This window comes from Ziziphus jujuba, chromosome 8 (genome assembly GCF_031755915.1).
Source record: "Ziziphus jujuba cultivar Dongzao chromosome 8, ASM3175591v1".
Taxonomy (NCBI): Eukaryota; Viridiplantae; Streptophyta; class Magnoliopsida; order Rosales; family Rhamnaceae; genus Ziziphus; species Ziziphus jujuba.
In genome coordinates, this window is record NC_083386.1 from 10,665,878 (window position 1) to 10,692,827 (window position 26,950).

The window sequence follows — 26,950 nt, forward strand, 5'->3', positions numbered from 1 at the left end:
TGATATCTGCTCTTACTTAATTACTGAAATGTAAATTTTCAGCAACTTGCAATTCACGCTTAATTAATCATTTGTCATATATCTTATTATTCTCAATTACAAAAGCACTTGATATATTGTTCCACTAATTAATTTCGAAATTTGACGGTGACTCCATAATTTTTTAAATATTTTTAAAAATTTATTGAATATATATAGTTTATATTTTTAAATTTTTTTATTTTAACACACATTTTATTGAATAAATATGGGTTACATTTTATTAATTTTTCACACAAGCAAATTATAAAGATTTCCCTTCTATTCCGATATAGATATGAATGATTTATCAATTGAAATAATGTTACTTAACTATATATGGATCATGTAATAATACATGCTTTGAGAGGATGTATTATCTATATTAGGAGTTTGCTTCCAAAGGATGGAGTGACTTGCAATTCATACTACAACTTGCAATTCAATTGTAGTATGAACTTTTAGTTTACACAATTATAGTTTTTAAATCGAGTTGTCAATCGTAGAGTGTATACTATAAGCATATTATGCGTTCTAAGATGCATAAATACACATATAGAGACATATTTATATGTCTGGTTATAAATATACAAAAATATTATATTCCTAATCGTTTGTATCGTATACATCTAAAATATAAATAAAAGCATCATACATTAGTAACATAATTATGAATTTTTTTATGGAGTTAATATAAATCTCATAAAACTTTCTAAACATCTAAAATATAAATAAAAGCATCATGCATTACTAACATAAATTATGAATTTTTTTTATGAAGTCAATATAAATCTTATAAAACTTTCTAAACAATCAAATTTAATATAAATAAAAGCATCATGCATTAGTAACATGAATTATGAATTTTTTTTATGAAGTCAATATAAATCTTATAAAACTTTCTAAACATCTAAAATATAAATAAAAACATCATGCATTAGTAAAATAAATTATGAATTTCTTTATGGAGTCAATATAAATCTTATAAAACGTTCTAAACAACCAAATTTTCCTAGGTAATAAGTTGGTAAGAAAATTATTTTCCTTGGACATGTTTAGGTCATCTGATCTTACTGCTGTTAAAATACTTTTGTCTGCATAAATTATTCTTTTGCACACATTGTATTGAGTATTAATGGCTTTCCTGTGTGAAAATTGGTGCAGTTGATGTTAACCGATCATTTAGTCTAGAGTTCTACATACGAAACTTCGACCTGATGCTTTAGTGTTCCTGCAAGGACAACATCTCTAGCTACGATGGTTGGCTTAAATACGAAATTGATGAATGATTGTCATGCTCATGGTAAGTTTGTAGCAAGAGATACTATGGTTGACATCTTAATCTGAGATCTAAAGCTATAATCAATGATTTAGTTGGTGCAAATGAGATATAGTTTCTCATAAATGTGACTGCATTTGTTATATCCTGATGGACATAAAAACAATGTTTACTTTTTGCAACTGTTTTTTTTTTTTTTTTTTTTTTGGGGTCAATCTTACAAATGTTTAATTGTTATTATAACTCATCCAAGAATCTTATACCATTATTTTTCCGCAGCTGATAAAAAGTAAAAAAATATAATGTTGTCATGGCAACGCAGAGAAAGCAGCTTATGGTCCAATTAATAAAAGATGGGTTGGCTGTTTTTTTGTTTTTGTTTTTTATTTTGTCTTCCAAACCAACAATAAATTTTCATCCAAGAAAGAAAAGTGGAAAATTTTCAAAATATTCCCTTGAATTTTAAACATGTTACAATGCGACCTAGAATTTTTTTTCCAAGCATTTTACCCCTTAAATTGGAGCATAACGTGAAAATATTCAATTTGTAAAATTTTCTTTTTGCGGAAGTCCGAATTGACTTAATATTAGAATTAATTGTCTATATAAAACATATATGTGCCGGTTATATGGATTCTCTAAAGGCTGAAAAATATTTGGTTGGAATTTGCATATAAAAGGTAAAGTTTAATTTCGACAAATTTTTTAATTTTCAGAAGGGAGGTTATAAGTTTTTTAGATCAAAAGTTGGAATGAGATCTTCTCGCAAGGGAAATATATAATATTATTAGTTTCCAGATTTATTTGTTTATTTATTTTAAAGCAATAACCTAATAGGAAAGGAAGAAAAAAAAAATCCAATGGAAAAGCAGAAAGGCAAGAAATAAGAAAATAAGACAAGAACCAAATCGAAAAGGGAAAAAAAATTGAACAAGAAAAGGTTCTATTTCTGATAATGATTATGAGAACTACCTTGCTATTTTATATATGTTCCCTGAAAGCTGAAAAATATTTGGTTGATTCGCACAAACAACGGAAAGTTTAATTTCAAGAATATATATATATATATATATATATATATATATTTTTTAATTTTTAGACCGGGAAATTTTTTATTTTCATATCAAAGGTTGAGGACTTGTACTTTATAGCTATATTTTTATTTATTTTTTTAACCATTGCAACAATATCTAAATTAAATGGGAGGGCTTAATTTGGCTCTAAAACTGGATAAGTATATTATTAAAATATCCTTTTCTGATTTAATATACGAACGATACAATATTACATACTAATAATAATAAAAAAACCCAAAAACAAAAAAAAAAAAAAAAAAAAAAAAAAAAGAAAACCGGCTACCTTTTCAAAACTCAAAACAAACCAAGCAGAGGTTGTATTCACGTAAATAAGTTTGTGCTTCACCAGACAGATAAAACTTGAAAAAAAAGCAAAAAAGATGGAGGGTATGTGTCGGACTTTGTAGTAATCCTACCCTTCAATTCCGTTTTTCACTTGAAGCTTCTTGCAGAAGTAATTCCTCGTATGATCAATTTTCATTTTTTTGAGGGAAATCACAAATTTCATGCCTTCAGTAACACCCGATAAAAGAGATAGAGGATTTTGTAATAATCATACCCTTCAATTCCGTTTTTCACTTGAAGCTTCTCGCAGAAGGAATTCCTCATCCTAACAATTTCCAACTCTTTGAGGGAAGTCACAAATTCCAAGCCTTCTGGAATCATCTCTAATTCGGGAAGCCAAACAATTTTTAATTTCTTAAGCCTCGGCATCGCACCTTTCTCTACTATCCACTCTCTTAAATAGTGTAAGTCAGAGAGTTGAAGAGTGTCTAAGTTTGGAAATCCATGGGCAGAGCAAACCATTTTAGGACCAACATATGCATATACCAAGCATGAGAAACCTTAAATTTGGTAGCTTTTTCTCCAACACTGGCATTGGGTCCTGCTCCATCTTAGACCAAGATAGAATCAATTTGGTAAGGCTTTGTGGAAGATGTATTAATCCTTGTTGTTGTTGGAATTTCATCTTCCCTTTCAAAAATAATGTAGAGAGACTATGACATGAGGAAAGTGATTCCAGACTTGGAAAGCCAGCTTCAGTGCCGTGAGTGAATATTTGCAAGGATGTTAGACGGCCTGATTGAACGATTTGGGACCCCAACACCCTTCTCACATCATCGTCATTATAATTATAATAATCACCATCAAAGGATATCGATATGCTTCGAAGATTAGTCAACTTGTGTAGTGCATCATATGATCTAATCAACACATAAGCTGGTATATTCTTTAGAGTCTCAATATTTTTTAGTTTATCTATTCGAAAACTATTTTGATTGCTCAATTCAAGTGGTAGCAACAGGTGTCTCAAACGTATCAATCTTGATATCATGCCCACTGATCCTCTGATACGCAGGCAACTTTTAATATCTAGTATGTGCAGATTGCGCAGATTACCTATGGAGGATGACAGTGTGATGTCACTATCCTCAGCATTGAGACGCAAATATCTCAAGTGAATTAAATTACCCAAGCCTCCAACAACTATAATTTCCTCAGATGCACCAACAACTGGAATTTCCAACATTCTCAACATTCTAAAATTGCTGGAATTTAATGTCGATAAAGGAAGAATTCCACCAAAACACAAAAGAGAACGAAGATTAGAATGTACATGTTCCACCCAATTGGACTCCACCGAAGAAGAAGAAGAAGATTGAGGATTATTCTTGGAAACAAGCTTTTTTAAAAAAGTGATGCATGCCCAATGTGCTTTGTGATATTGAAGATGAACACCGGGATGAATGACAAGTCTTCGGGAATGACTACCACCCAAGTATTCAGATGAAGAAGCTGCAGAACCATCAATCCACATGCTGCTCTGCTGGATAACCTGAGCAAAGTTTTCCTCTCTGGCCTTGGATACACACAGGTCTCGCATAAGATCATGCATCCGACATGTCTTGACACCTGATATTCCAATATGGTCCCTTTTGTCCACCTGAACCATGCACCTACCGATCAGCTCTTCCAAATAGCCTTCCGCTACTTGTTCCGTTAATCTTTGTTTTGTATCTCCTGGTCCTGTCAATGTCGGTATAAATCCTTCTCCTATCCATAAACGTATCAATCTTCTTTTGGATATTTCGGAATCCTCTGGGAAGTTGCCCAAATATAGAAAACAGGGTTTCAAGTAGTAAGGCAGATCATAGTAGCTCAACGCTAATATCTCATTCACTCCTTCGTATTGTTGATGTGATTGCACTTTGTTCAAGTACGAATTTACGTCTCCCAACACCCTCTCCCATTCAACCAATGAACTTTTCGTACTCAACAAGCCTCCAAGTACGATCACTGCAAGAGGTAGTCCTCCACATTTTTTAGCCATCTGCATTCCCAACTCCTCAAATTGTGGTGGACAACCTCCGCTTGGAAATGCTTTTCGTTGTAGAAGCTCCAAACTCTCTTCCGATGTCAAAACACGAGGTTCAATTGGGGGGGTTGAAGGACTAGCAGACGTTGCTACTTCCCTATTGCGAGTGGTAAAAAGAAGCTTGCTTCCGTTCTTTCCTTGTGGGAAAGCACGTTTTATAGAATCCCAAGCTGCAATCGTCCATATGTCATCAAGTACCACCAGATACCTCTTCTCCTTGAGCTCTTTCTTAAGCAATTCAATTAAATCATGCTCTTTCAAAGCATTCAATTTTTCTATTGTATCTTTATCTTTTCCCAAAATTTGGGTCAAGATTTCAAGGAAAACATCTTTTGGGACAAATCTTTGAGATAAAAATACCCAAGTAGCAGAGTCAAAATGTTGTTAAACACTTTTAAACGCTTTCTTGGCAAGAGTGGTCTTACCCAAACCGCCCATGCCCAGTACAGAGACGATGCGGAGCTGATCTTCCTTCTTAGTCAGTTCAGCTGTTAAAACCCTGGTGCTTTGCTCCAAGGCTATAACATCCTTATCGTCTTCATTTGGGGATGATCTTCTCAAACTCTGCTGCAGCTCGGACATTGAACTAGTCGTCCCGGCCTCTCCAGCAGCAACAGATGCGATCCCATAAGTCTGCATACTTGAAAAGATGACTTTGATCCTCTCCCGGACGAAGCTGAGTTGGGCCCGAACTCTTTTATTATGAAAAGCTTTGATGTAAGAGGAGGAAACTTTATGGATGTAAGTCTCAATAACATCCTCTGCTTCAGAAGCTACATCCTTAACTTGTAGTACCAACTCTCGGAGGCGCGGGTCATGCTCTTGCTTGGAGTCTGCATCTCTTACGAAGCCTTTAAGGGATCTCAACTCATCTTGCAAGAGCACCACATCATTCCTCACGCTCCTCAAGGATGCAGCTTCTTGGATGAGAAATTCAGAAATTCTTTCTACTGTTTGGGATAATACGGACTCTGCTAATTTTGTTAACACCAATTCTGCCATTGTTGTGAAAGGCTTTTGGATTTCTTTTTTTTTTTTTTTTTGGTTTGTTTTTTGGGAGAGTTGTTTCTTGTTGAAGATGATGTATTAGGAAGATGACATTCACCGGGACGCGTGGGTGAATGACTTTCGGAGGTCTTTTTTTTTTTTTTTTTTTTAATGTGAATTTTATCAGCAAATGTGGGTGAGTAATGGTGGGTCCTACTATTATAAAAGTTTATGGGCGTACGTGTCATTTATTCAATTATTTCATTTTTAATTTGTAAAAGGTGATTCAAAAATGGCTCCATTACTATTAAATAAAAATTAAAATGGTGGGGGGACGTGATTGCCAGCTAATCACCTGACATATTATTATTATTTTTTTCCTAAATCATACAAATGTCCCCTTATAAAAGTAATAAGAGACGAACGAAGAGGGACTATACAGCAAATAATGCAAAGATGATGAGGATGTTGATCTAATTAAACAAAATAATAAAACAGGACAAAAGAGCCAGAATGGACAGAGAGCGACAATGCTGACCAAAAAGCAACAAAAAGGAACCGTAGATGAATATCAAGGGTTCAGATGATGAAGACAGGCTACCAACTCTAAGACTCTGATAAGACATGTGATGTTATTCGAATTCTAATAATAATTAAGCATGGCTTCCCAGAAATAGCACTACCATCTTTCTTTTCCTTGGCTGTCCGCTATGCCCACCCCAACCCAATGCCTCCATCCCAGCACGTCCTGGCATGCGTAGCACTACCATTTTCGTGTTCATAATGATCTGAAGCTGAGCTACTTCATAACATTCTAGAGTCAAAGATACGTAACATTTTAGAGTCAAAGAGAGTCAAAGATACATAACACTTTAGTGTCAAAGATAAAAGTTGGTCAAATGTTGCAAAGGTCGGTGGAGTTGCCGAACCACCAAGTTCAAGGGCGACTCTGCAGACTTTCTAGCTGGAACTCATATTTTGATGGTTAATTCATCCTTTCCTTTTTTTCTTTCTTTTTTTGCAATATAGTTCAGGGACGTATACATTTGAATATTTTGCAATTGATAGAAGTAGATAGGAAAGTTACAGAATAGGAAATAATTGGCAGATAGAGAAACCCAATGAATAGTTGGCAGGCTTCAAAAACTTCTCCCTCCAATAATTGGCTGATGAATTCTCACCAAATTTTGTTCATAACTTCTCGTTTCATTCTTCCTGCTTTTATTCATCTTCGGTATATAATACGAGGCCTGAAGATGGGATTATGCTTTTATTCAAGTTTTATGCATATTGCATTTGTCTTAATTTATTCTTTACTGTTTTTCCTTCTTGGATAAATTATGCTATAGTACTCTAAAAATAAAATAAATAAATAAATACTTTTGGGGAATTTGAACCATTGTCCTTTTTGAACGAGTTTTGACGATATATACCTACCACCGAATTGTGAACTTTTTTACTTTGCCTTTTAATATCCATTATGCCTTTAAAAAACTTTTAAAAGACCTGTATGTCTCTTCTCTCCCTCTTTTGCTTCTTCTTCTTCTTCTTTCAACTCCAAATGCCTTCACTTCCACGGCCTTCATGTTTGTGCTTCTGCAAATGCTACTGCTGCTGACTCTGGCAATGGCAATGGAGCCGTACTGGCTCTAGAAAAGAACCCATATGTCACTCCTTATGGAAGATAGTATTCCCTCTAGCTGCCATTGTTTGTCAAGTACTTCCCTTTTACTCTTTTTTTTTTTTTTTTTTCCCCTTCTTATGGAGAAAATAATGTTTTTTTCTCGTTAATTCTGCATTTTCGTATGAAAATGGAATATGGGATTTAGTATGGTGTTTTTAGTGAAATGGATCTAAATTATTTGAATTTCTTGAACTTTTTTTGGAGTTTTTGGTTATCAGAGAATTTGTAGATTAATTTTGTGTTTGGGTGTGATGGCTTGGTGTTACTACAGGGGTTTTGGTAATTACCGATGAAATCTATGCTAATTTTTTCAGTAAGGATAAATTGATTACCGGATATTGCATCGGTAATTACCGAAGGCTCGACAGTAATAAATTTTTTTTGACAATTTGAGAACTTTTTCCAAACTTTTAGAATTTTTTCTCTTTAGGATCATTGAAGTATGTATATTTTGTATATTGTTGGATTTAACACACATTAGGGGACTTGTGGGGGCTAGAAAATTGATGAAATGTGATAACCATAGGGGTTTCGGTAATTACCGATGAAACCTACGGTAATTTTTCCAGCAACTACAAATTGATTACTGTAGGTTTCATCGATAATTACCGAAAGCCCTATGGTAATTAAACTTTTGTGCCAATTCGAAAACTTTTTCAGAACTTTTGGGATTTTTTTCACCTTAGGATTATTGAAGAATGTATATTTTGTATATTGTTGCATTTAACACACATTAGGGGAGTTGTGGGGGCCAAAAAATTGATAATATGTGATTACCATAGGAATTTCGATAATTACCGATGAAACCTACGATAATATTTCAAGCAAGGACAAATTAATTACCGTAGATTTCATCGGTAATTACTGAAGGCCCTACGGTAATCGAATTTTTGTGCTAATTTGAGAACTTTTTCAGAACTTTTGAAATTTTTTCTCCTTAGGATATTTGAAGAATGTCTATTGCATGTTGTTGCATTTAACACACATTAGGGGACTTGTGGGGGCCAAAAAATTGATAAAATATGATAACCATGTTGTTGCCAATTCTTTTATTTTTCATTTCGAATCATTACAATTCAATATACCTACTTTGATAATGTGTATTTGCGCAAAGAATAAATGATTATTCCCACCATAATTCCATACACACATTAATATCATATTATCATGATAATGCCATCTTTATAATGGTAAATAACATACGAAAAACTCAAAACACAATACTATTTTACCAAAGTAATACCACCTTTGTTATCCTTTCCTCTATGAAAAAGCATCTTTCACCTCTCCTCTTGTAAGCATATGAAAGACTTAGGAAAAATTGTATTCACATTATAGCCTACAACTGATTCAGATTCCACTTCTGGGAGATCAAATGGAGCTCGACTAGTTTCTGCTAGACGAGAGATAAAGAACATAAACAATATAGGGAACAAGGGAATACCGAACCATATATGCTTTTAAGGTGAGGATCTTTTTAATTATCATCAAAATTGCATTGAAATTTTTCTTTCACAAATCATCCAAATTTACAATTATTTTTTAACAATGTATTGCACCATAGAACATGTTGAGTGCAACATTCTTTAATGATAAAAAATATAAAAAAGAACACCAGCTGCAGACCTACTCTCTCTCTCTTTCTCTTCTCTCTCTCAAGCTTTCTTCGGCTGCAGACCTGCTCGCTCACCAAGTAGACGTCGAATGCGGTGACTCTGAGGCTTGTATATCCAATCAGTTCGAAGGTTTCAAGATCCTAGAATTTCATAGTTCTGTCTGCTGAGCCTGGAAAAAGATTTGTATGTAAAAACATTACTAGTTGCTTTTTAAACATTTTAACAAGATTTAAATGATCCCCGAAAACCAATAATAATATAAGGGACTTATACAAACCATTTTGATATAGTTATAGAAATATCAACTTGAAAATCATTAACAAGGCAGCAAGCCTGTCATATATTTGCAACAAGTTCTACACCAAGGTGCTGACAAGTTTAATTAACTCAACTCATGAAAGCAACTTAGCTTCCGACCTCTACAACGGCAATTTTTTTCATGTGGTTTTTATATCACATACCATCACCTTCAACTCTAGAGGAGATAACCAGTCCATGTCAAACCTACCCTGAATATGTTTTTTTTTGGTATGAAATTAATAAGCCTATAGAAATAATAATAATAATAGAGCAGTATTGGTATCGGCAAGAGGGGAGCTATGAGTCACCTGGGCCACCAACTTTTTGGTTGGTTGATTCTTAAAACCATATAAAGAGAAATAAATTAACAAAGGAAATTACATATCATAGTGCTCCTCTGCCAAATTTCCATTTACTTTTCACACATATTATTTAAAACTCATCATCATTGTTATTAAAGCATAGCCATCCTATAATTAATTAGCCTTTGCATTATCTTTTTTTCATCCCTCTCTCTATCAACTCTCTGGTCTAACATTGTTGTTAGTGGCCATTCTGGTTTTAGGCTAAGGTAGCCTTGCCATTAATTTGACAAACTTTTAAGGTATTAGAGAGTGGACCTAACTCTGCATATGAAGCCAATTAAATAGATACAAAACAAGACACTTAAGTATCAACCAAAAAAAAAAAAAAAAAAAAGACACTTAGAACAGGAAATGACTAAGACAAACTGCAAGGCTTCTCCAGCAATTTGTTCTAGTCAATTAACTACAATTCAATACCAAACAAGTGGCATTCACCATCAACAAGCAAAAGTGGTCAACGGCCTCATGGTTGACCCATGAATAAATCCTCAATGATCACCATCTGTGTCTTCACCAGGTCAGCCATTGTTCTTTTAAACTCTGTATTGTAAGATGGAAGCGTGTTCTGTATCCTTTAATAGTGAGACTACGCTAGAATTCTTCTATACCCTTTAGCGGTGAGAATAGCTTGAATTCTTCTACATGGGACTTTCTGATAATGTAATACTTAAAAATTGGAGCTTTCATAAGAGCTATTAAATTCACTTTTTTAGTGGCTTGTTCATAAAGACTTCTTTGGTTGGCAGCTATTCTTCTATTATTCTGCAACCCCCTATAGTCCTTTAGTTGTGACACTAGAGGCATTTTCAGTTACTAGAGGCATTTTTAGTTGTGACACTTCAAAGATAATCAAAAGAAAATAGGAACACAAATCTACAGAAGTATTAGCATTAAATCCTTAACCAAAGAAAAGATTAGGTGTATTATCTGAACCACATCATCGTAGAGTTGAAGTGATTTCCAATGCCCAGTGACTGACTATTATTTACTCTGACAAAGGGGCTTATCCAATTTAACAGAGAGAACTAAGGTATGATTTCTCTGTTGCATGAATATATATTACTGGAGAAAAGAACAATCTACCACATTATAACTCTAGAAAGAATATCCTAAGCAATTAACGCCATACTTACCAGTTTTGGTCCTCAACATTGCTTTTCCATAGGAATTATAACTACGAGAAAACTGGCATGTAAATGCTTAAATGTGGCTAGCCAATAATCAATGCATTCAGAGGAGAAAGGAACATAAATTCTTCAAGAAAAGAAATCTCTTCAATGAAATGTGAAGCTATTGTAATCATCTATGTCATTTAAGTCCTTAAGTTACCTCAGCCCACAACATGTCAACAACTATTAGTGCAGCTAACAAAATAACAACTTTAGACTAGATTGAAACTAACGTACACTCCATGCCTACTTATTTTCTAGGGATAAATTGAAGTCAACTAATAACATGAAAAAAAATGTCTAATCAATGAATGTTAAAAAAGAAAAAGAAAAATATGCTACAAATACATTGACAATCATATTTGTAGGTAGATAGCTGCATACCTCAACGCCTCAACTTTAGATTACAGCTTTTGTTGGCTAATTTATGTCCAAGTTCACTCCTCAACTCCAATACAGAATCAGCTTTAATAGCCTACGCATAGAAGGACAAATCTAACATAAACAAATGTATAAACTTGACATGAGTGTACACTAAGAATTCAGTCATCAATTCACTTCTACCGAACACAACACCTCTATACGCTGGAGCAAATAAGCACAAGAACATATATAAAAATGTTACAATGACCCATGTTTGGAGGGAGAGAAGGATACATTGACTATACCAGGCAATCTCCAAATGCTCCAGCCACAAGAGCAATCTCATATGATTGATCGAGAGAATCATTCCTGCTTCTAGGATAAGCCGGTTAATCCTTGACTAATTACATCCTCCAAATTCAAAAAAAGCAAATGCAAAAGCCTTATACACCCAAATAAAGAGAGAATTTTGTAGCTTTACAACTTTAAAAAATAAAATAAAATAAAATAAAAAATCAATAAACCGATAAAAACAAATTACCCGCTTGAAAGAAGATGGATTCAAAGATCAAACCCTCATCGAAACAAAATTCAAATCTTTTAGACCACTACCAGCTCTTTCCTTGAAATAATAAAAAACAACAGTAGCTCCACTCCTCCGGATGTCAATAACCCTCTCCGCATTCTCACCAACTGAACAAGAACTCTCACTGCAATCTACTGCGGTCTTGTAGTGATCCGAAACCACCACTCTGCTGACCTTGGAAGAGATTTCCTGAACAAACCCAGACGGATCCATCAAGTCTAGAAGGTAAATATCGCTGATTACGGCCAGAGGGAGCTGATTGGAAGAGATGGGGTTGTAGACGGATGTTAGGGAAGAACATCACCAGAAGACAAGCAGCAGAGAAGAAGAGGTGAGCTGGTAAAGCTGTAAATGCTTTGTCTAGATGCAGAAAATATGATCGTAAAAAATAATAAATTGAGGATATACAATAAAACATCATTCTTAAGCACCTTGTATTTGACAAAAAAGGTTGTGAATGTGGTATAATAAGTAATTATAATGTGTATAGCTGCTAGTGTCCTAGCATCACTATGTGTCCAAAAACATATGGAAATTCTCTGTATATACACAATGTCTTTTACCATACATTTTTGCTATATTCTAAACTCAGTACCCTAGACTCTGCTCCTCACTCTGAAGTTTGTTTGTTTGTTATTTTTTATTTTTATTTTTTATTTTTTCCCCTTGGTATTTACTCGTATTACAGGCAAAATATTGAAATACTTCCTTTATATATAAACAAGTTGTGCTGGAATAATTGTTTGCACTTTCACCATTTTGCTAGAACTCTGTAGCAGTATTGTTGTGGTTCATGACTTTAGTGTACTTTTCGAAATTCGTAAATTACACTCTTTTAAGTACACCTAACTCAGCTCCGCCAGTCGTTTAAACCGTCGGATGAAAATCAAAGCAAAATGTCGTTTTTCCGACGTTGCTAGAGTATTAAAGTGGGTGAGCTTCATCCTCTTGTCAACACAATTCAGACTTTTGTTGCCGTAGAGTCTCACTAGATATATATCTACTTTCAGCTACATAACCCGGCACGCAAACCTCCCCCAACACATATTGTACAACAATATTCAATCGGACACAACAAATTCCCAAACACTTCTTTAATATATATATATATATATATATATCTATATATTTGCAATATATATGTGTCAAATATATATATATATATATACTAATCTGTTATTCTTAATATCAAATTATATATAAATGTTAAATGATCTACTTTCTATATTAGAAAAAAAAATATATTTTATGGTTCCAGGGCTAATAAATTGCTTTATGTTTTGTGTAACTAGACTTATAAGTTGTAATACCAATTTGACCAAGCACTATTAGCAGCTAACCTCTAAATTCCTGTTTGGGCCAATTATTTTTAGTTTTTAAGTCAATTATTTTTTAGTTTTTAGGTGATATTAAATAAATTTAAACTAAACGAGAGTTTCAATTGTGAATTTAAAAATCATTGCCTATTTGATAGTAAAATTAAAACTGAAAACCTTTGATACTGGAAAAAAAAAAAAAATTTAGATAGTCCAAATTAGGGCTCATTTTTAAAGTTGAAAGCAAAATAGATTTTTCATTGTTGCAAGAATTTTTAATTTAATTTATTTTATTTTAGGCAAGCCATTAAAAAGAAAGTTAAAAAGAGTAAAGGGAGAGTGAGACTTGAGAGATTCTCGGTTGCCAAACACCCCAATGTGGTGGGCAATGTCTCTTCTTCTAAGTTCCTCTCCACTCCACATTTCATTCTCAACTCCTCCTCCAACCTCCGTCGGTCACTTCCCTCCTCCACCACGCCCCACTCTCTCATAACATTCTTCTTCGGAACGACAACGTTTTAATCTCCACAGTGAAACCCCTTCAGTCCCTTCCTTGCTCAAAACATCCCATTCGCTGTTGCTCTTCCTCCTCCATGTCCTCCCAGGCATCCCCTTCAACCTCTCCGGTTCTCCCATTCTCTTCTCCATATTCTGTTCTCAAAAAGTAATTTCTGAATTACAGAGTTTCAATTGTGTATGTGGTAATTGGTTAGCGTTTTTATTTTGTGGTGAAATGGTCTGTAACAGTTCCAGGACAGCTTCTTGTATTCAAGAGCGTACTGTGTCAGTGAATACATTATTGCATGGAATGTGGATGTTGGAAATGATTGCTGCTGCTTATTTGCTAGTAAAGCCGCTGCTTTGTCATTTACTGATGATGGTATTCAAGGTTTGGACTCTGTCAAGAGCTTTTGTTCCAAATATGGTGGTTGAGTTCATTGGATTAATGTGGAATAAATGGGTTTTCTGCTAACAGGCCAGGATATGAAAGTTAAGCTTGAAGACCAAATTTGCAGTGCCAGTGACCACGCTATGGAGACCAAATTTCGTGGTGGTTATCTGACCTTCACTATGCAGGTATTTTTGTTTTTCTTGATCTGGGTGATAAATTTGTTCTCTATAGAATATGAATGTATTTCCTTCTTCCTAGTTTATGAATCTTCTTTGCATAGTTCTAGATATATATATAGAATTTTTATTAAGTACCTTTTCTCTATGTTTCTTTCTTCATTGGTTAGCTTATTTTGCACATTTGTGTGTTCTAAAGCTTGATACAGTACTGTGGCAATATTCTAACTTAGCTTCTGGGATAATTTGTGGCATGGTACCAAAGGTTAATTATCTGATTGGTATCTTGTCAGATCTGACAATAAATATGAATCACTTACAAACTAATACAGATCAAGAAAAACTTCTCTAATAATTATGCTTTAGTTTAGTGTTTTATGTTAGTTCTGAGTTTTATGTATTTTATGAATCACAGTTTTATTACCTTGGGGATTTTTATTAGGTTTTGCTTCTTTAGGGTTTTATAGTTGGTTTAGTGCTGACTATTATACGCGTAATTCTAATAATTGCCTCAAGGAAGAAAACTTAATCATCTATTACATAAAACAAAATTTCTGCCACTGGTTTTCTTTCAATTTCTCCCACTTGTCTCTTTCTCTTCTCTTTCTCTTTCCTGCTTCAGCATCACATGCATTAACAGACATGAATTCTCCCCTTATGGATTGACTCAGACGTTCATCTTGCATGTGAATTCCGAACAGAACCAGAAAATAGATTTCTAAGATTCAAGACATGATAACTTTGACAATGAAGCTTCAATATGAATTCATTTTAACAATCATTCTAAAAGGTTAAGCTGATAGAAAACAAGTGTAACAATGCATTTATCAAGCTTTAAAACACATCTCAACAAGGTGGGTAGTGGATGTATGTTTGGTAAAGCCAAACCATTCTAATGTGGTTCGTCATGATTTAATGGTTGCAATCCTTGTTATTTATTTTGAATTTTATTTGGGAAATACGCATGAATTCCTGACTTGAATGCTGGTAAATATTCCAAATGAATAATATACGTGATATGAGTTAATTCGATAGAATTGCATTATTAAAATTGAACAAGTAAGATGTTGATGGAATTGCATGTTAAATCATCACTTTGCATCAACATGTTAAATCGATAGAATTGCATTATTAAATCGATAGAATTCCAAAACATGTTGATGCAAAGGGAAATTTTTTCAATTTATTTAAGATGTGGAAATTGCTGATATGTAAGATGTGGAGATTGTGGGAATTTGCAGATAATAAGACACTAAAAAGTTTCCTCCAGATTCAGCTCAGCAACAAGATTTAATTATAGCTGTCCAAAATGATGATGGGTACAACTGGGGGTATGCTAAACCTTTCTGCCATTGGTTAATATTTCTGTTTAATCTGTCTCTTATGATCTTTTTATCACTCTTATGAAGGTATAATCCTGTTCTCTAGGGTGTCCCTAAAGGCAGCTATGCAAGTAACCCAACTGGTTCCTGCCGTATAATTGAGTTTAGAAAGATGGATCAGGTTTGATGTTTTGTCATTGTTAAGTTATCAATTTTCCAAAATGCTTAAACTAATTGGAATTAAATTTAAGCCGATTTATGTGTATCAAGATAATAATAGTAATAATTCACCCAAAAAAACAAAAAAGAAGAAGTTAACAATAGTAATAGAAATTGTAGTAAATGTGTCATCGCTTGATTGAGACATGTTAACGCTTGATGTGAGGCCCTGCTGTTACTACTAAATTACCACTTCTTCCAAAAGCTTATGCTCTCGGGAAGAGGGTCATCTATATGTTTATGTTCTGTTAAAACTCCCCTTCAATTAGCAAGACAAAAAATGGCTCTTACATGTACAGAACAATTAATCATTAGAAATGGGGTTAGTAGGACTGATCATAAGACTAGAAAGCAGACTTTTCTTTGGTCATCAAACAAGAAGAATAGGTTACGATTTTGAGTTACTACTATTTACAAAAGCTTAATCTATTAGGAAGTGAATCGAACTATGTATATCAGGTTAACTTTAGCAGTGTTGACAGTTTAATAGCCTTTATTGCTAAGGCAGTGCTAAAGATCTTGTGTCTAATCTTACGTTTTTCTCATTAGTATGTTTAGCTTAGACTGTTAAATGTTACTTGTGACATCTTAACTTTTTCTTTCTCTTACCAATAGAAAAATGTACTCTAGATATGGAATAAAGATATATTAGTTCTGGTAAGTTTTCACCTAAAAAAAATTAGTTCTGGTATGTCTATTAAGTGTTGCGTTGGATTTTTCTTAAATCGTTGGTATTCAATTTAAGTGTTGCTTTCAATGTTTTACTGTCCTCTTAAGAGATAATTTCCCATTTACCTGTTTCCTGATTTTATATTTACTGTTTTTGGTTGTCTCCTTATAGTTTTATTTAATATTAAGAAAATATATGTATTTGGTTCAAGCACTTAATCATATTGGTCTCCACGTTGTCAGATGTTGTCTACAACCATTTGCATGGAAGTGGGCCCTTAGATGAAAATTCTGTTCTTGACAAGGTTGTGATTTGTTTATTATTAATTTTGTCTGTCTACCTTTGCTTAACTCATAATTTGTTATTCCTGCAAAGTTTGCCCACTCCTCTCTTTTCCTTGGCGGATTGTTCCAGGTTACTATTTGAGAAGAAACACTGCTAGTTTTATTGAGAATAGCACATGTGTGAAGGGTTTAGCGTTTAATTATTGATGATCTTTTGCACTGGACGGTTGACCATAAGGTGATTGTTTAGGCTGTAAGATGGTAAAAAACAGCTTCGCATGCTAGTGCAAAAGATTTTTTGGTTCCTACTCAAGTTAGGGTTTATGATTTTGATCCATCAATATAGCTATAATTCTTGATTTTACAACATTTTCAATCGGTCATATGACTTTTTGGTTAGGTTGATGGGTTCTGTTTTGATCTTATGGGTCACATAATGAAAAGAACAATGGTAAGCAAGTCTGACCAATTTGGCATGGTGTGATCATAAACACAAATTGGCTAAGTAACTAATAATAATAATAATAATATGTCTATATGAGAGCAAAAATGTGCTGTGCAGCCTAAAAACAGAGAGGGATGGAGTTGATGGTTCAAGTGTCTACAGGTAAGTTGGTGTCATTGTGTGATTTTCAGTATTATCAAAGTAACAGTTTGGGTCTCCAGTTTTCTTTCTCTGCACGTTATATGTTAATAATATTTATTTACATATAATTTTCTAAAGATATGGTGAAGGATGGGATTTTGGTGAAGTTGCCAAGAATGGATGCGGAGTTAATGCATCACAGTTCAATCTTCCTGAGACTGGAATTCAGAGTTACTTCATTATTTCCATGATTGTGCTGGAAAGCAAGTTTATGCCAAAGAAATATAAATTGCATATATTTTATCAAGAACATTATCATCATCTGTTTAGAGTTAGGCAAAGGAAATGTTAGGCTATCACACCCTATAAAATAAACAGAAATAATTACGTACCTTGTAAGTTGTAAATGGATACATTTATTTGTATAGCTTTCTTATGGGAGCTTCTAAACTTTGTTGTTTTATAATTTTCATTAATAAGAAAGTTCAGTGACTTCCCTCCCTTCCAACCCCGCCCCCCCCCCCCCCCCCCCTCTTTCAATTGAATCAACTAATACAATTCTTCCAACAGAATGGTAAATACTTTATCTGGAAAAAATAAAATAAACAGCCAGTATAACTTTAGAAAACGCCTTCCTACTGTGACTAACTGAAAATAAAAGTAAATCCCTAAACTTTTTTTGAAGTTGAAGCCCATAAGGTGCCAAGGAGTGGAGATGATCCCAAAACATTCTGCATCTTGTTATAAATGAATCATCAGTGCCTACAATCATGTTGTGTTGTCTTGATGTATAATTATCTTGTCATTTCAGTTGCAGGTGCTTCACTATCTTCGTGACACATTTATTTGCATAAATAATTTGAAATTTTGATTCAGTTTCAACGATCGGATTCGGGTTGCAATACTTGGTGGATCTTCATTTGGCCATCCTCTTCAGCAAGGATTTGCGACTGCTCTATTTTTGCAGGTATTCAATAATTTAACATTTTGAAAGTTTGTTTAGATTTTAGTTGATTCAGTCTCTGCAGGGAAATTTTCTCACAGAATCTGTTAAATGTTATTTTCCTATGTTTAAATCTTAGTAAAACAAGACTTCCAATTCTATTAATGACCTAATGACTGATGTATACACAAATTAAGTTTTTGATGATGAAGCTGTAATTAAGTTTATTACTAGAACTGGTGCTGTTGGAGGAAATATTTTCTTTTTTCTTCTTATGCAGTATCTTTGATCAAATTTGATGTTAGCTAATTGCCAACGCAATTGTGTTTTAATGAATAGTGCATCCATAAAGTAGAATTGATGTTGCGATGAGGTTCTTTACCAGATTTGAGTGTGATTAGCAGAAAATTTTGCCTTTCTGGCACATTTTCTTTAATATATAGTTATTTTACTTCTACTTAGCATGCTTATTGATTATCTTTCTGCAGCTTAATGGTCACAACCAGGACACAGCTGCCAAAAAACTTATGCTTGCTGTGTCAAAAGATCACATCCAGGTTAAATGTCTTGTTAAATTGATGTATTTATGGTTTATACATGCATACTAATGGTCAAATTAGGAGATCTCTTAATATTCATGGCCTAAAGCTGCACAGCAGACTGAATCAATGAACATCTTTTGGTGCTTAGAACTTTAGGTCTTTAATCATCCAGTTGCATGATGTAATTTGTGAGTGATGAGTTCCCAACTCAGAGAACTGATATGAAGAAGGATCATGCAGACCAAGTTTATTAGTTCTTGTTCTATTTCTTTGTCCAGAATAAGTAGAAATTTGCAACACCTAAAATTTTAGTTAATTAAGTCTTTTGCTCTCTAGGTACCTTTATTCCAATATGCACTACATCCATTCTTAATTTCTTATCCAATATTTTGTATATTATTATGTATGTATTTATATGTTCTTTTTATTCCCTATTTGTGCATGCTAGTATGCTTGTACTATTGACCGCTTCCATAAATTTTTCATATCAACATAAATAAATTTCATGTTCATGCTCCTCTATGAGGAGCTATATCTGTCTGTCTCCTAATCTAACTAGTCTTTGATTTAGATAAGAACCAGGAACCTATATCTTCGCTCACATGAGACAAATGAACCCTAATGATGTCTTTTATTATTATATATTTGCTACTTATCAAGCAAATTACTCTTTATTCAGGTTGGGATGGCTGCAAATTTGAGGGACTTTGTTCTAACCGATTATGAAGGAAGGAGTTATACAATAATACCTGAGAATAAAGTCGGATGCAGTTGATATTAAAACTGAAAATAGATTGCCTTGACATTTGCATTATGATTTTACTCAGGTAAAAGGGTTGGAAGTATTAACTCATGATGGAGTACCAGTTTCATATGCTTCATGCCCTACTGAAACTGTAAGGATTGAATCCAAAATTGCTTGAGTTTTGTGCGGTATCATCACTTGATATGTACTCTGAATTTGATTCTGTAAACGAGTATGATGCGTGGGGAACTTGCTTATGCAGCATCATCTTTTATGTTCTGTGGTAAATCTCTGGATACCTTGTGTGCAAGCCCATAATCTTTATGAGTTCAGGTGAATCTTTCATCCTGAGTTCTTTGGAAAAATTAAGGATTCATTTATACTTTTTGGATCCCCTTTTCTTATAATAGATAGGAAAAGCAAAATCTTTGATTGTTAATCAAAGGGACGCACTCGTCTACAAAATGCTGACAAATCTTTTTATGGTGAACCCAAACAAACTTGAAAACATGAGTTATCTAACAACAACAGTCAATATGGATGAATGTAAGAGAGAGGGAATCTCAATGGCTTTGGGATCAAGGGTATTGGTATTTTTCAAGGCAGTTGGAGGTCTTACCGAAGGTATCCTCATAAAGAGAACAACCCCATAGTTTATTTAAGCAACTTAAGAAGGTTAATTCAATTAAGCTTTTGAATCTCTTGGCTATTCTGCATTCATGCATGTGGTTTTTTTTTTATTTTTTATTTTTTTATAATCATATATCTATATATATATATATATACACACACACACACCTTCCTTTTATTGTTTAACTTCGTTTCATATTAACCAATAAAAAATGAAAAATAAGCAAGGTGTATTCCTTTTATATAAAATTTTCACTTTCTTTATCCTTAAGTTGGTAATTACTTTAAACAACCAAAATAGCTGGTAATTGACAACATTATTCAAATAAGATATATATGTCACTTCATTTTACATGATAATTTTAAGTAATATGTACAATCGTACTATTTGATTTATACTCTTTATATGCTTTTTTGCTTGCACTTTTGTACCCTGCTACATTCCTGAAAAAGCAGAGGCACCTGCTTCTCTGGATACTTGTCAATTTAAAATTTAAATTCTACATCAAACATTATTACTACTGTGTATGCCTCTGATTTCCTCAAAAGTTTCTGTGTTTTGATGCTAATTTCTGTTATCACTCTTAATAGATTATCAGAACCATTGATACTTGTCAGTCTTGACATTTTGAACCTGACTCTAATGACGATAACGTTGCAAAACCATGTTATTGATATGGTAAAAACTTTTCAGGTTCATTACGTTTCTGCTCATAACAATGAAACCCTGTTTGATATTGTGAGCCTGAAGGTAAGATCAATATATTGTATATGTAAGTTTAAAAATGTTTCATCTTGTTTCAAACTTATTGTCTAACTCAGTCCTTTACTCATAGATTCCATTTGGAATATCTTTGGATGAAAGATGTAGGATAAATCATTTGGCAACAAGCATAATAGCGTTGTGATGGGTTTAACTACTTCTGTGTCTGTATATTATGGAATTCTTTTTGCTTCGTCTTTTTTTATGTTTTATGTTCTTTTGGTGTTTTGATTAAAGCAATTGCTGCTACATTAGCATTTAAAGTCAAATGTAGTTCATAGCTATAGAGAGCGTATAACATAGAAGATGTGTTTGTCTTTTAATCTCATTGATTAGTAGTAAGAGAATTCTTATCTTAAGCGCATGATTGGGCAATCTTTAATGAACTATGCTTCTCATGGACAAGATGGACTGTTTTTCATCAATTAGATCTCTGTTTTTAAAGCTCTGATGCTTTCCCCTACTTGTTAAAAAGAAGAAACCTTTATGCAACTTTGCGTACAGTGAAGTATTTTGCTGCATTGAAGTTGCAAAAGTGCTAGCATTACAAGTTCATCCTTAAACCAACTAGCCAGTTCAATTATCTTAGTTAATACAAGACCATGAGGGAGAAAAAAGAAAAAAGAAAAAGAAAAAAAGGTAACAAATACACTTGAATTATTTGATGGATACAGCAGAATAGTTTGTGTCATCCAACTCCATATGAGTAAATATATTTCAGGTTACTTCGATATGCATTATTTGTATGTAGAATGTCAAACTCTTATTCCATGTAGTCTAAATTAATAATTTTGTATCCAATATTATTCGCTTACCTCTGAATAATGTAATTTTCCAATTCCAGTAACAATCAACTCGTTATCTTTATTTACAGTTATCTTAAACTAGTATATGCTAATAAATTCATTTTTTGATTGTTTGTTTATGCATGTATTATGTTTGGGTTTGTGTGCAACAGTACGTGCTTGAGTGCTTGTGCCATGCAGACACAGAGTCAACCAGTATCTAAATAATTTCTGGCTCCAGGGAATATCGTTTTTCCATTCCGGTTTATTTTTAAGACATTAACCAACAAGGAAATAAAAAAAAAAAAAAAAAATCCAATGGAAAAGGAAATAGGCAAGAAATAAAGGAAATAAGACAAAACCAAATAGAAATAGGCAAGAAATAAAGGAAATAAGACAAAACCAAATAGATGGAAAGTTATTAAAAAAAAAAAAAAACAAAAAAAAAAATAAAAAAACAAAAACAAGCGACCTCAAAAAGGCTCTATTTCTGATGGTGTTTTAACTCCAGATTTAATATCTGTTAGCTTAATATTAACCTTTTCCCATTTTGTGCATCAAATAAATAAAATTTAAAAAAACGAAAAACAAAACAAAGTTCAAAATAAACTATTAAACGTAAAAAAAATGGTCAAAAAAATTAATATAAATCAGTTAATATAAATTAATATAAATGGTCGAAAAAATTAATATAAATTAATTTTTTGTTTGAAGCCTCTTGCATAATAAATATAATTTGATATTATTAGTTTCCAGATTTACTTTTTAGGATTTTTTTTTTTTCTAAAAACTAAGCAAAAAAAAAATAGAAAAATAAAATCCAATTAAAAAATGGCAAAAGGCAAGAAACAAAGAAAATTAGACAATAACCGGATAGAAAAGTAAAAAAATTGACCAAAAATAGTGTTTTCACTCCAGCGTCCCATATTTTGTCCCAAAAAAAAAAAAAAAAACTCCTGCTCCATATGTGATTAAAATATCCTCTTCTATTTTAATGTATATGTAAAATAAATAAACAAAAAACAGCCGTTAACTTTTCAAAACAAACCAGCAGAAATCATATTTAATAAATACGTAAAAGAGTTTTGAACATCACAAACAAAACTTTAAAAAAAAAATCGAAATAATCTATTGAAAAAAAAATATAAAATTAATTTTTAATATATGTACAATATAATATAATAACAATAAAAAACAAAAAAAGAAAAAAAGCAAATAAAACGTTCTATCTAATAAAAAAAAAATAAAAATGGATGAGATAGATGGGTATGTGTTTGGCTTTGTAGTGATCCTCCCATTCAGTATATAAATTAATCTTCAATATCCTCTTGAATATCTTTAAAAGAGATGGAGGGTATGTGTCAGACTTTGTAGTAATCTTGCCCTTCAATTCTGGTTTTCACTTGAAGCTTCTCACAGAAGGAATTCCTCATCCTACCAATTTCCAATTCTTTGAGGGAAGTCACAAATTCCAAGCCTTCTGGAATCATCTCTAATTCGGTAATATCTACAATTATTAATTTCTTGAGACTCGGCATCGCACCTTTCTCTACTATCCACTCTCTTAAATGGGGTAAGCCTGAGAGTTGAAGAGTGTCTAAGTTTGGAAATCCACGGGCAGAGCAAACCATTTTAGAACCAACATATGCTTTACTACCAAGCATAAGAAACCTTAAATTTGGTAGCTCATTCTCCAACACTGGCATTGGGTCCTGCTTCATCTTAGACCACGTTAGAGTCAATTTGGTAAGGCTTTGTGGAAGATGTATTAATCCTTGTTGTTGTTGGAATTTCATCTTCCCATTCAAAACTAATTTAGAGAGACTATGACATGACGAAAGTGATTCCAGACTTGGAAATCCAGCTTCCATGCTGTATATCAATATTTTCAAGGATGTTAGGCGGCCTGATCGAACGATTTGGGACCCCAACACCCTTCTCACATCACCTTCAACATCTTCAACATGACTATAAAAGACTATCGATATCTTTCGAAGATTAGTCAATTTGTGTAGTTCAAGGTATGATCTAGCCAACACAAAAGCTGGTATATGCTTTAGAGTCTCAATGTCTTTTAGTTTATCTATTCGAAAATCATTCTGATACTCAATGTAATAAGGAAGTAACAGATGTCTCAAACGGATCAATCTTGATATCATGCCCACTGATCCTCTGACACGCTGGCATCTCTTAATATCTAGTATGTGTAGATTTCGCAGATTACCTATGGAGGATGACAGTGTGATGTCATTATCCATGGCGTCGAGACGCAAATATCTCAAGTGAATTAAATTACCCAAGCCTCCAACAACTATAATTTCACCAGACGCACCAACAACTGGAATTTCCAACATTCTCAACATTCTAAAATTGCAGGAATTTAATGCCCATAAAGGAAGAATTCCACCAAAACACAAAAGAGAACGTAGATTAGAATGTACATGTTCCACCCAATTGGAGTCCACCGAAGAAGAAGAAGAAGATTGAGGATTATTCTTGGAAACAAGCTTTTTGAAAAAAGTGATGCATGCCCAATGTGCTTTGTGATATTGAAGATGAACACCGGGATGAATGACAAGTCTTCGGGAATGACTACCACCCAAGTATTCAGATGAAGAAGCTGCAGACCCATCAATCCACATGCTGCTCTGCTGGATAACCTGAGCAAAGTTTTCCTCTGTGGCCTTGGATATACACAGGTCTCGCATAAGATCATGCATCCGACATGTCTTGACACCTGATATTCCAGTATGGTCCTGTTTGTCCACCTGAACCATGCACCTACCGATCAGCTCTTCCAAATATCCTTCCGCTACTTGTTCTGATGATCTTTGTTTTGTATCTCCTGATCTTGTCAGTGTCGGTATAAATCCTTCTCCTATCCATAATCGGATCAATTTTTTTTTGGATATTTCAGAATCCTCCGGGAAGTTGCCCAAATATAGAAAACAGGATTTCAAGTAGTAAGGCAGATCATAGTAGCTCAACGCTAATATCTCATTCACTCCTTCGTATTGTTGATGTGATTGCACTTTGTTCAAGTACGAATTTACGTCTCCCAACACCCTCTCCCATTCAACCAATGAACTTTTTGTACTCAACAAGCCTCCAAGTACGATCACTGCAAGAGGTAGTCCTCCACATTTTTTAGCCATCTGCATTCCCAACTCCTCAAATTGTGGTGGACAACCTCCGCTTGGAAATGCTTTTCGTCGTAGAAGCTCGAAACTCTCTTCCGATGTCAAAACACGAGGTTCAATTGGGGGGCTTGAAGGACCAGCAGACGTTGCTACTTCCCTATTGCGAGTGGTAAAAAGAAGCTTGCTTCCGTTCTTTCCTTGTGGGAAAGCACGTTTTATAGAATCCCAAGCTGCAATCGTCCATATATCATCAAGTACCACCAGATACCTCTTCTCCTTGAGCTCTTCCTTAAGCAATTCAATTAAATCATGCTCTTTCAAAGCATTCAATTTCTCTATTGTATCTTTATCTTTTCCCAAAATTTGGGTCAAGATTTCAAGGAAAACATCTTTTGGGACAAATCTTTGAGATAAAAATACCCAAGTAGCAGAGTCAAAATGTTGTTTAACACTTTTAAACGCTTTCTTGGCAAGAGTGGTCTTACCCAAACCGCCCATGCCCAGTACAGAGACGATGCGGAGCTGATCTTCCTTCTTAGTCAGTTCAGCTGTTAAAACCCTGGTGCTTTGCTCCAAGGCTATAACATCGTTATCGTCTTCATTTGGGGATGATCTTCTCAAACTCTGCTGCAGCTCGGCCATTGAACTAGTCGTCCCGGCCTCTCCAGCAGCAACAGATGCGATCCCATAAGTCTGCATACTTGAAAAGATGACTTTGATCCTCTCCCGGACGAAGCTGAGTTGGGCCCGAACTCTTTTATTATGAAAAGCTTTGATGTAAGAGGAGGAAACTCTATGGATGTAAGTCTCAATAACATCCTCTGCTTCAGAAGCTACATCCTTGACTTGTAGTACCAACTCTCGGAGGCGCGGTTCATGCTCTTGCTTGGAGTCTGCATCTCTTACGAAGCCTTTAAGGGATCTCAACTCATCTTGCAAGAGCACCACATCATTCCTCACACTCCTCAAGGATGCAGCTTCTTGGGTGAGAAATTCAGAAATTCTTTGTACTGTTTGGGATAATACCGACACTGCTAATCTTGTTAACAGGTATTCTGCCATTGTTGTGAAAGACTTTTGGAGGTTTTTTTCTCTTTCTTTTTTTTTTTTTTTTTTTTTTTTTTTGAGAGTTGTTTCTTGTTGAAGATGATGTATTAGGAAGATGACATTCACCGGGACGCGTGGGTGAATGACTTTCGGAAGTCTTTTTTTTTTTTTTTTTTTAATGTGAATTTTATCAGCAAATGTGGATGTTTTGTTGGTTTGGGTTTGTTTCTTTGAGTTACTTCTTTTACTACTGGTTGTACAGTTGCTTAAGACCCAAATTTTGACTTTTAAGAATTGTATTGATTGCTTTTGCCCTATGATGGAAAATTTTATTCTGGGAAGTGGTACCGTGAATTTTCACATTGGAGCTTTTTTTTGACATTTTTGCTGCTGTTACCATCACCACCACCACCACTTCTTACTCTCTCTCTCTCTCTCTCTCTCTCTCTCTCTTCTCAATGCGGTTGAAGATGTAAAGAGGCTCTTATTGAAAATTCCACACCACTTCTTACTCTCTCTCTCTCTCTCTCTCTCTCTCTCTCTTCTCAATGCGGTTGAAGATGTAAAGAGGCTCTTATTGAAAATTCAGTGGCTATGCCCCTAATGACCAGCAAGCTATGAGATCTGAGGGCTCTTTAGAAAGCTTTCTTTTGTTACTGGCTGGCATTTTACTGTCTACAAAAGCAGTACTTTAAACCCTTTTGGTACTTCCTAGCATGATTGTTAAAATCCCGTTATTTGCAATGCTGTTAAACTTTTATTGATATATTATGTATATTTTCCCTCTTCCTTTAACGTTGAGAGAAACTTCATTCTTTGGGCATCAGTATTTTCTCTTGTGCTTCTTTACTCTAACCATTAACTGGATCCTTTTGATTAGTGATTCTGTAGCCTGCAGTATTGCTTTAATGAGTGAGACACTTTTAGTTATCTCATTAGACCTGAAGTATCCATAAAGATCTTTCTTAATTTGCATTTAAGGTGGTTGTTGAAATTGTTTCAGACTTTCTTTTAGTTTTCAGTGGCCTGAAGCATAGTGGGAGCACTGTAAATATAACAGAGAATTCAAG

The 26,950-nt window shown here is 34.0% G+C and overlaps 2 protein-coding genes, 1 long non-coding RNA gene and 1 pseudogene across 36 annotated transcripts; 1 reads left to right on the forward strand and 3 right to left on the reverse strand.

Annotated features, from left to right (window-relative positions):
* Positions 1-2,664: 2,664 nt before the first annotated feature.
* LOC125421533 (disease resistance protein RPP8-like) lies at positions 2,665-5,752 on the reverse strand (annotated as a pseudogene).
* Positions 5,753-8,874: 3,122 nt separating this feature from the next.
* Positions 8,875-12,708, reverse strand: LOC112492368 (uncharacterized). 2 transcript variants are annotated; one of them, XR_009640244.1, is made up of 3 exons: positions 11,529-12,708; positions 11,256-11,346; positions 8,875-9,206 (listed from the first exon to the last, which is right to left on the reverse strand). It is a non-coding gene; the product is annotated as an uncharacterized LOC112492368 (long non-coding RNA). The 2 variants fall into 2 exon arrangements; XR_009640243.1 differs by having other exon boundaries at positions 11,540-12,686.
* Positions 12,709-13,407: 699 nt separating this feature from the next.
* Positions 13,408-21,976, forward strand: LOC132799336 (pullulanase 1, chloroplastic-like). 33 transcript variants are annotated; one of them, XR_009640219.1, is made up of 11 exons: positions 13,440-13,800; positions 13,884-14,025; positions 14,113-14,213; positions 15,446-15,535; positions 15,614-18,252; positions 18,717-18,785; positions 19,450-19,666; positions 19,778-19,848; positions 20,030-20,139; positions 20,840-20,896; positions 21,867-21,968. XR_009640219.1 is itself a non-coding variant. In XM_060819394.1 (7 exons), the coding sequence occupies exons 1-5, from the start codon at positions 13,730-13,732 to the stop codon at positions 19,494-19,496; spliced, it is 414 nt and encodes a 137-aa protein (XP_060675377.1). In that variant the 5' UTR covers positions 13,408-13,729; the 3' UTR covers positions 19,497-19,503; positions 19,596-19,666; positions 21,867-21,976. The 33 variants fall into 33 exon arrangements, 11 of the variants coding, with proteins under 11 accessions (XP_060675377.1, XP_060675376.1, XP_060675372.1 ...); XR_009640221.1 differs by having other exon boundaries at positions 20,047-20,139; XR_009640222.1 differs by lacking the exon at positions 20,030-20,139 and having other exon boundaries at positions 13,442-13,800.
* Positions 21,977-22,822: 846 nt separating this feature from the next.
* Positions 22,823-26,950, reverse strand: LOC125421656 (probable disease resistance RPP8-like protein 2). The gene has a single exon (XM_060819370.1). It carries the CDS (start codon positions 25,893-25,895, stop codon positions 23,055-23,057), a length of 2,841 nt encoding a protein of 946 aa, XP_060675353.1. The 5' UTR covers positions 25,896-26,950; the 3' UTR covers positions 22,823-23,054.

What these genes read in the sequence shown, in the direction of transcription:
- LOC132799336 (XM_060819394.1), top strand. Translation starts at nt 13,730, where the DNA reads ATGTCCTCCCAGGCATCCCCTTCAACCTCTCCG. An exon ending in CATCCCCTTCAACCTCTCCG is followed by an intron (nt 13,763 to 13,883) that starts GTTCTCCCATTC and finishes GGTCTGTAACAG; the next exon opens with TTCCAGGACAGCTTCTTGTA. An exon ending in CGACTGCTCTATTTTTGCAG is followed by an intron (nt 18,253 to 19,449) that starts GTATTCAATAAT and finishes CTCTTTATTCAG; the next exon opens with GTTGGGATGGCTGCAAATTT.
- LOC125421656 (XM_060819370.1), bottom strand. Translation starts at nt 25,895, where the DNA reads ATGGCAGAATACCTGTTAACAAGATTAGCAGTGTCGGTATTATCCCAA.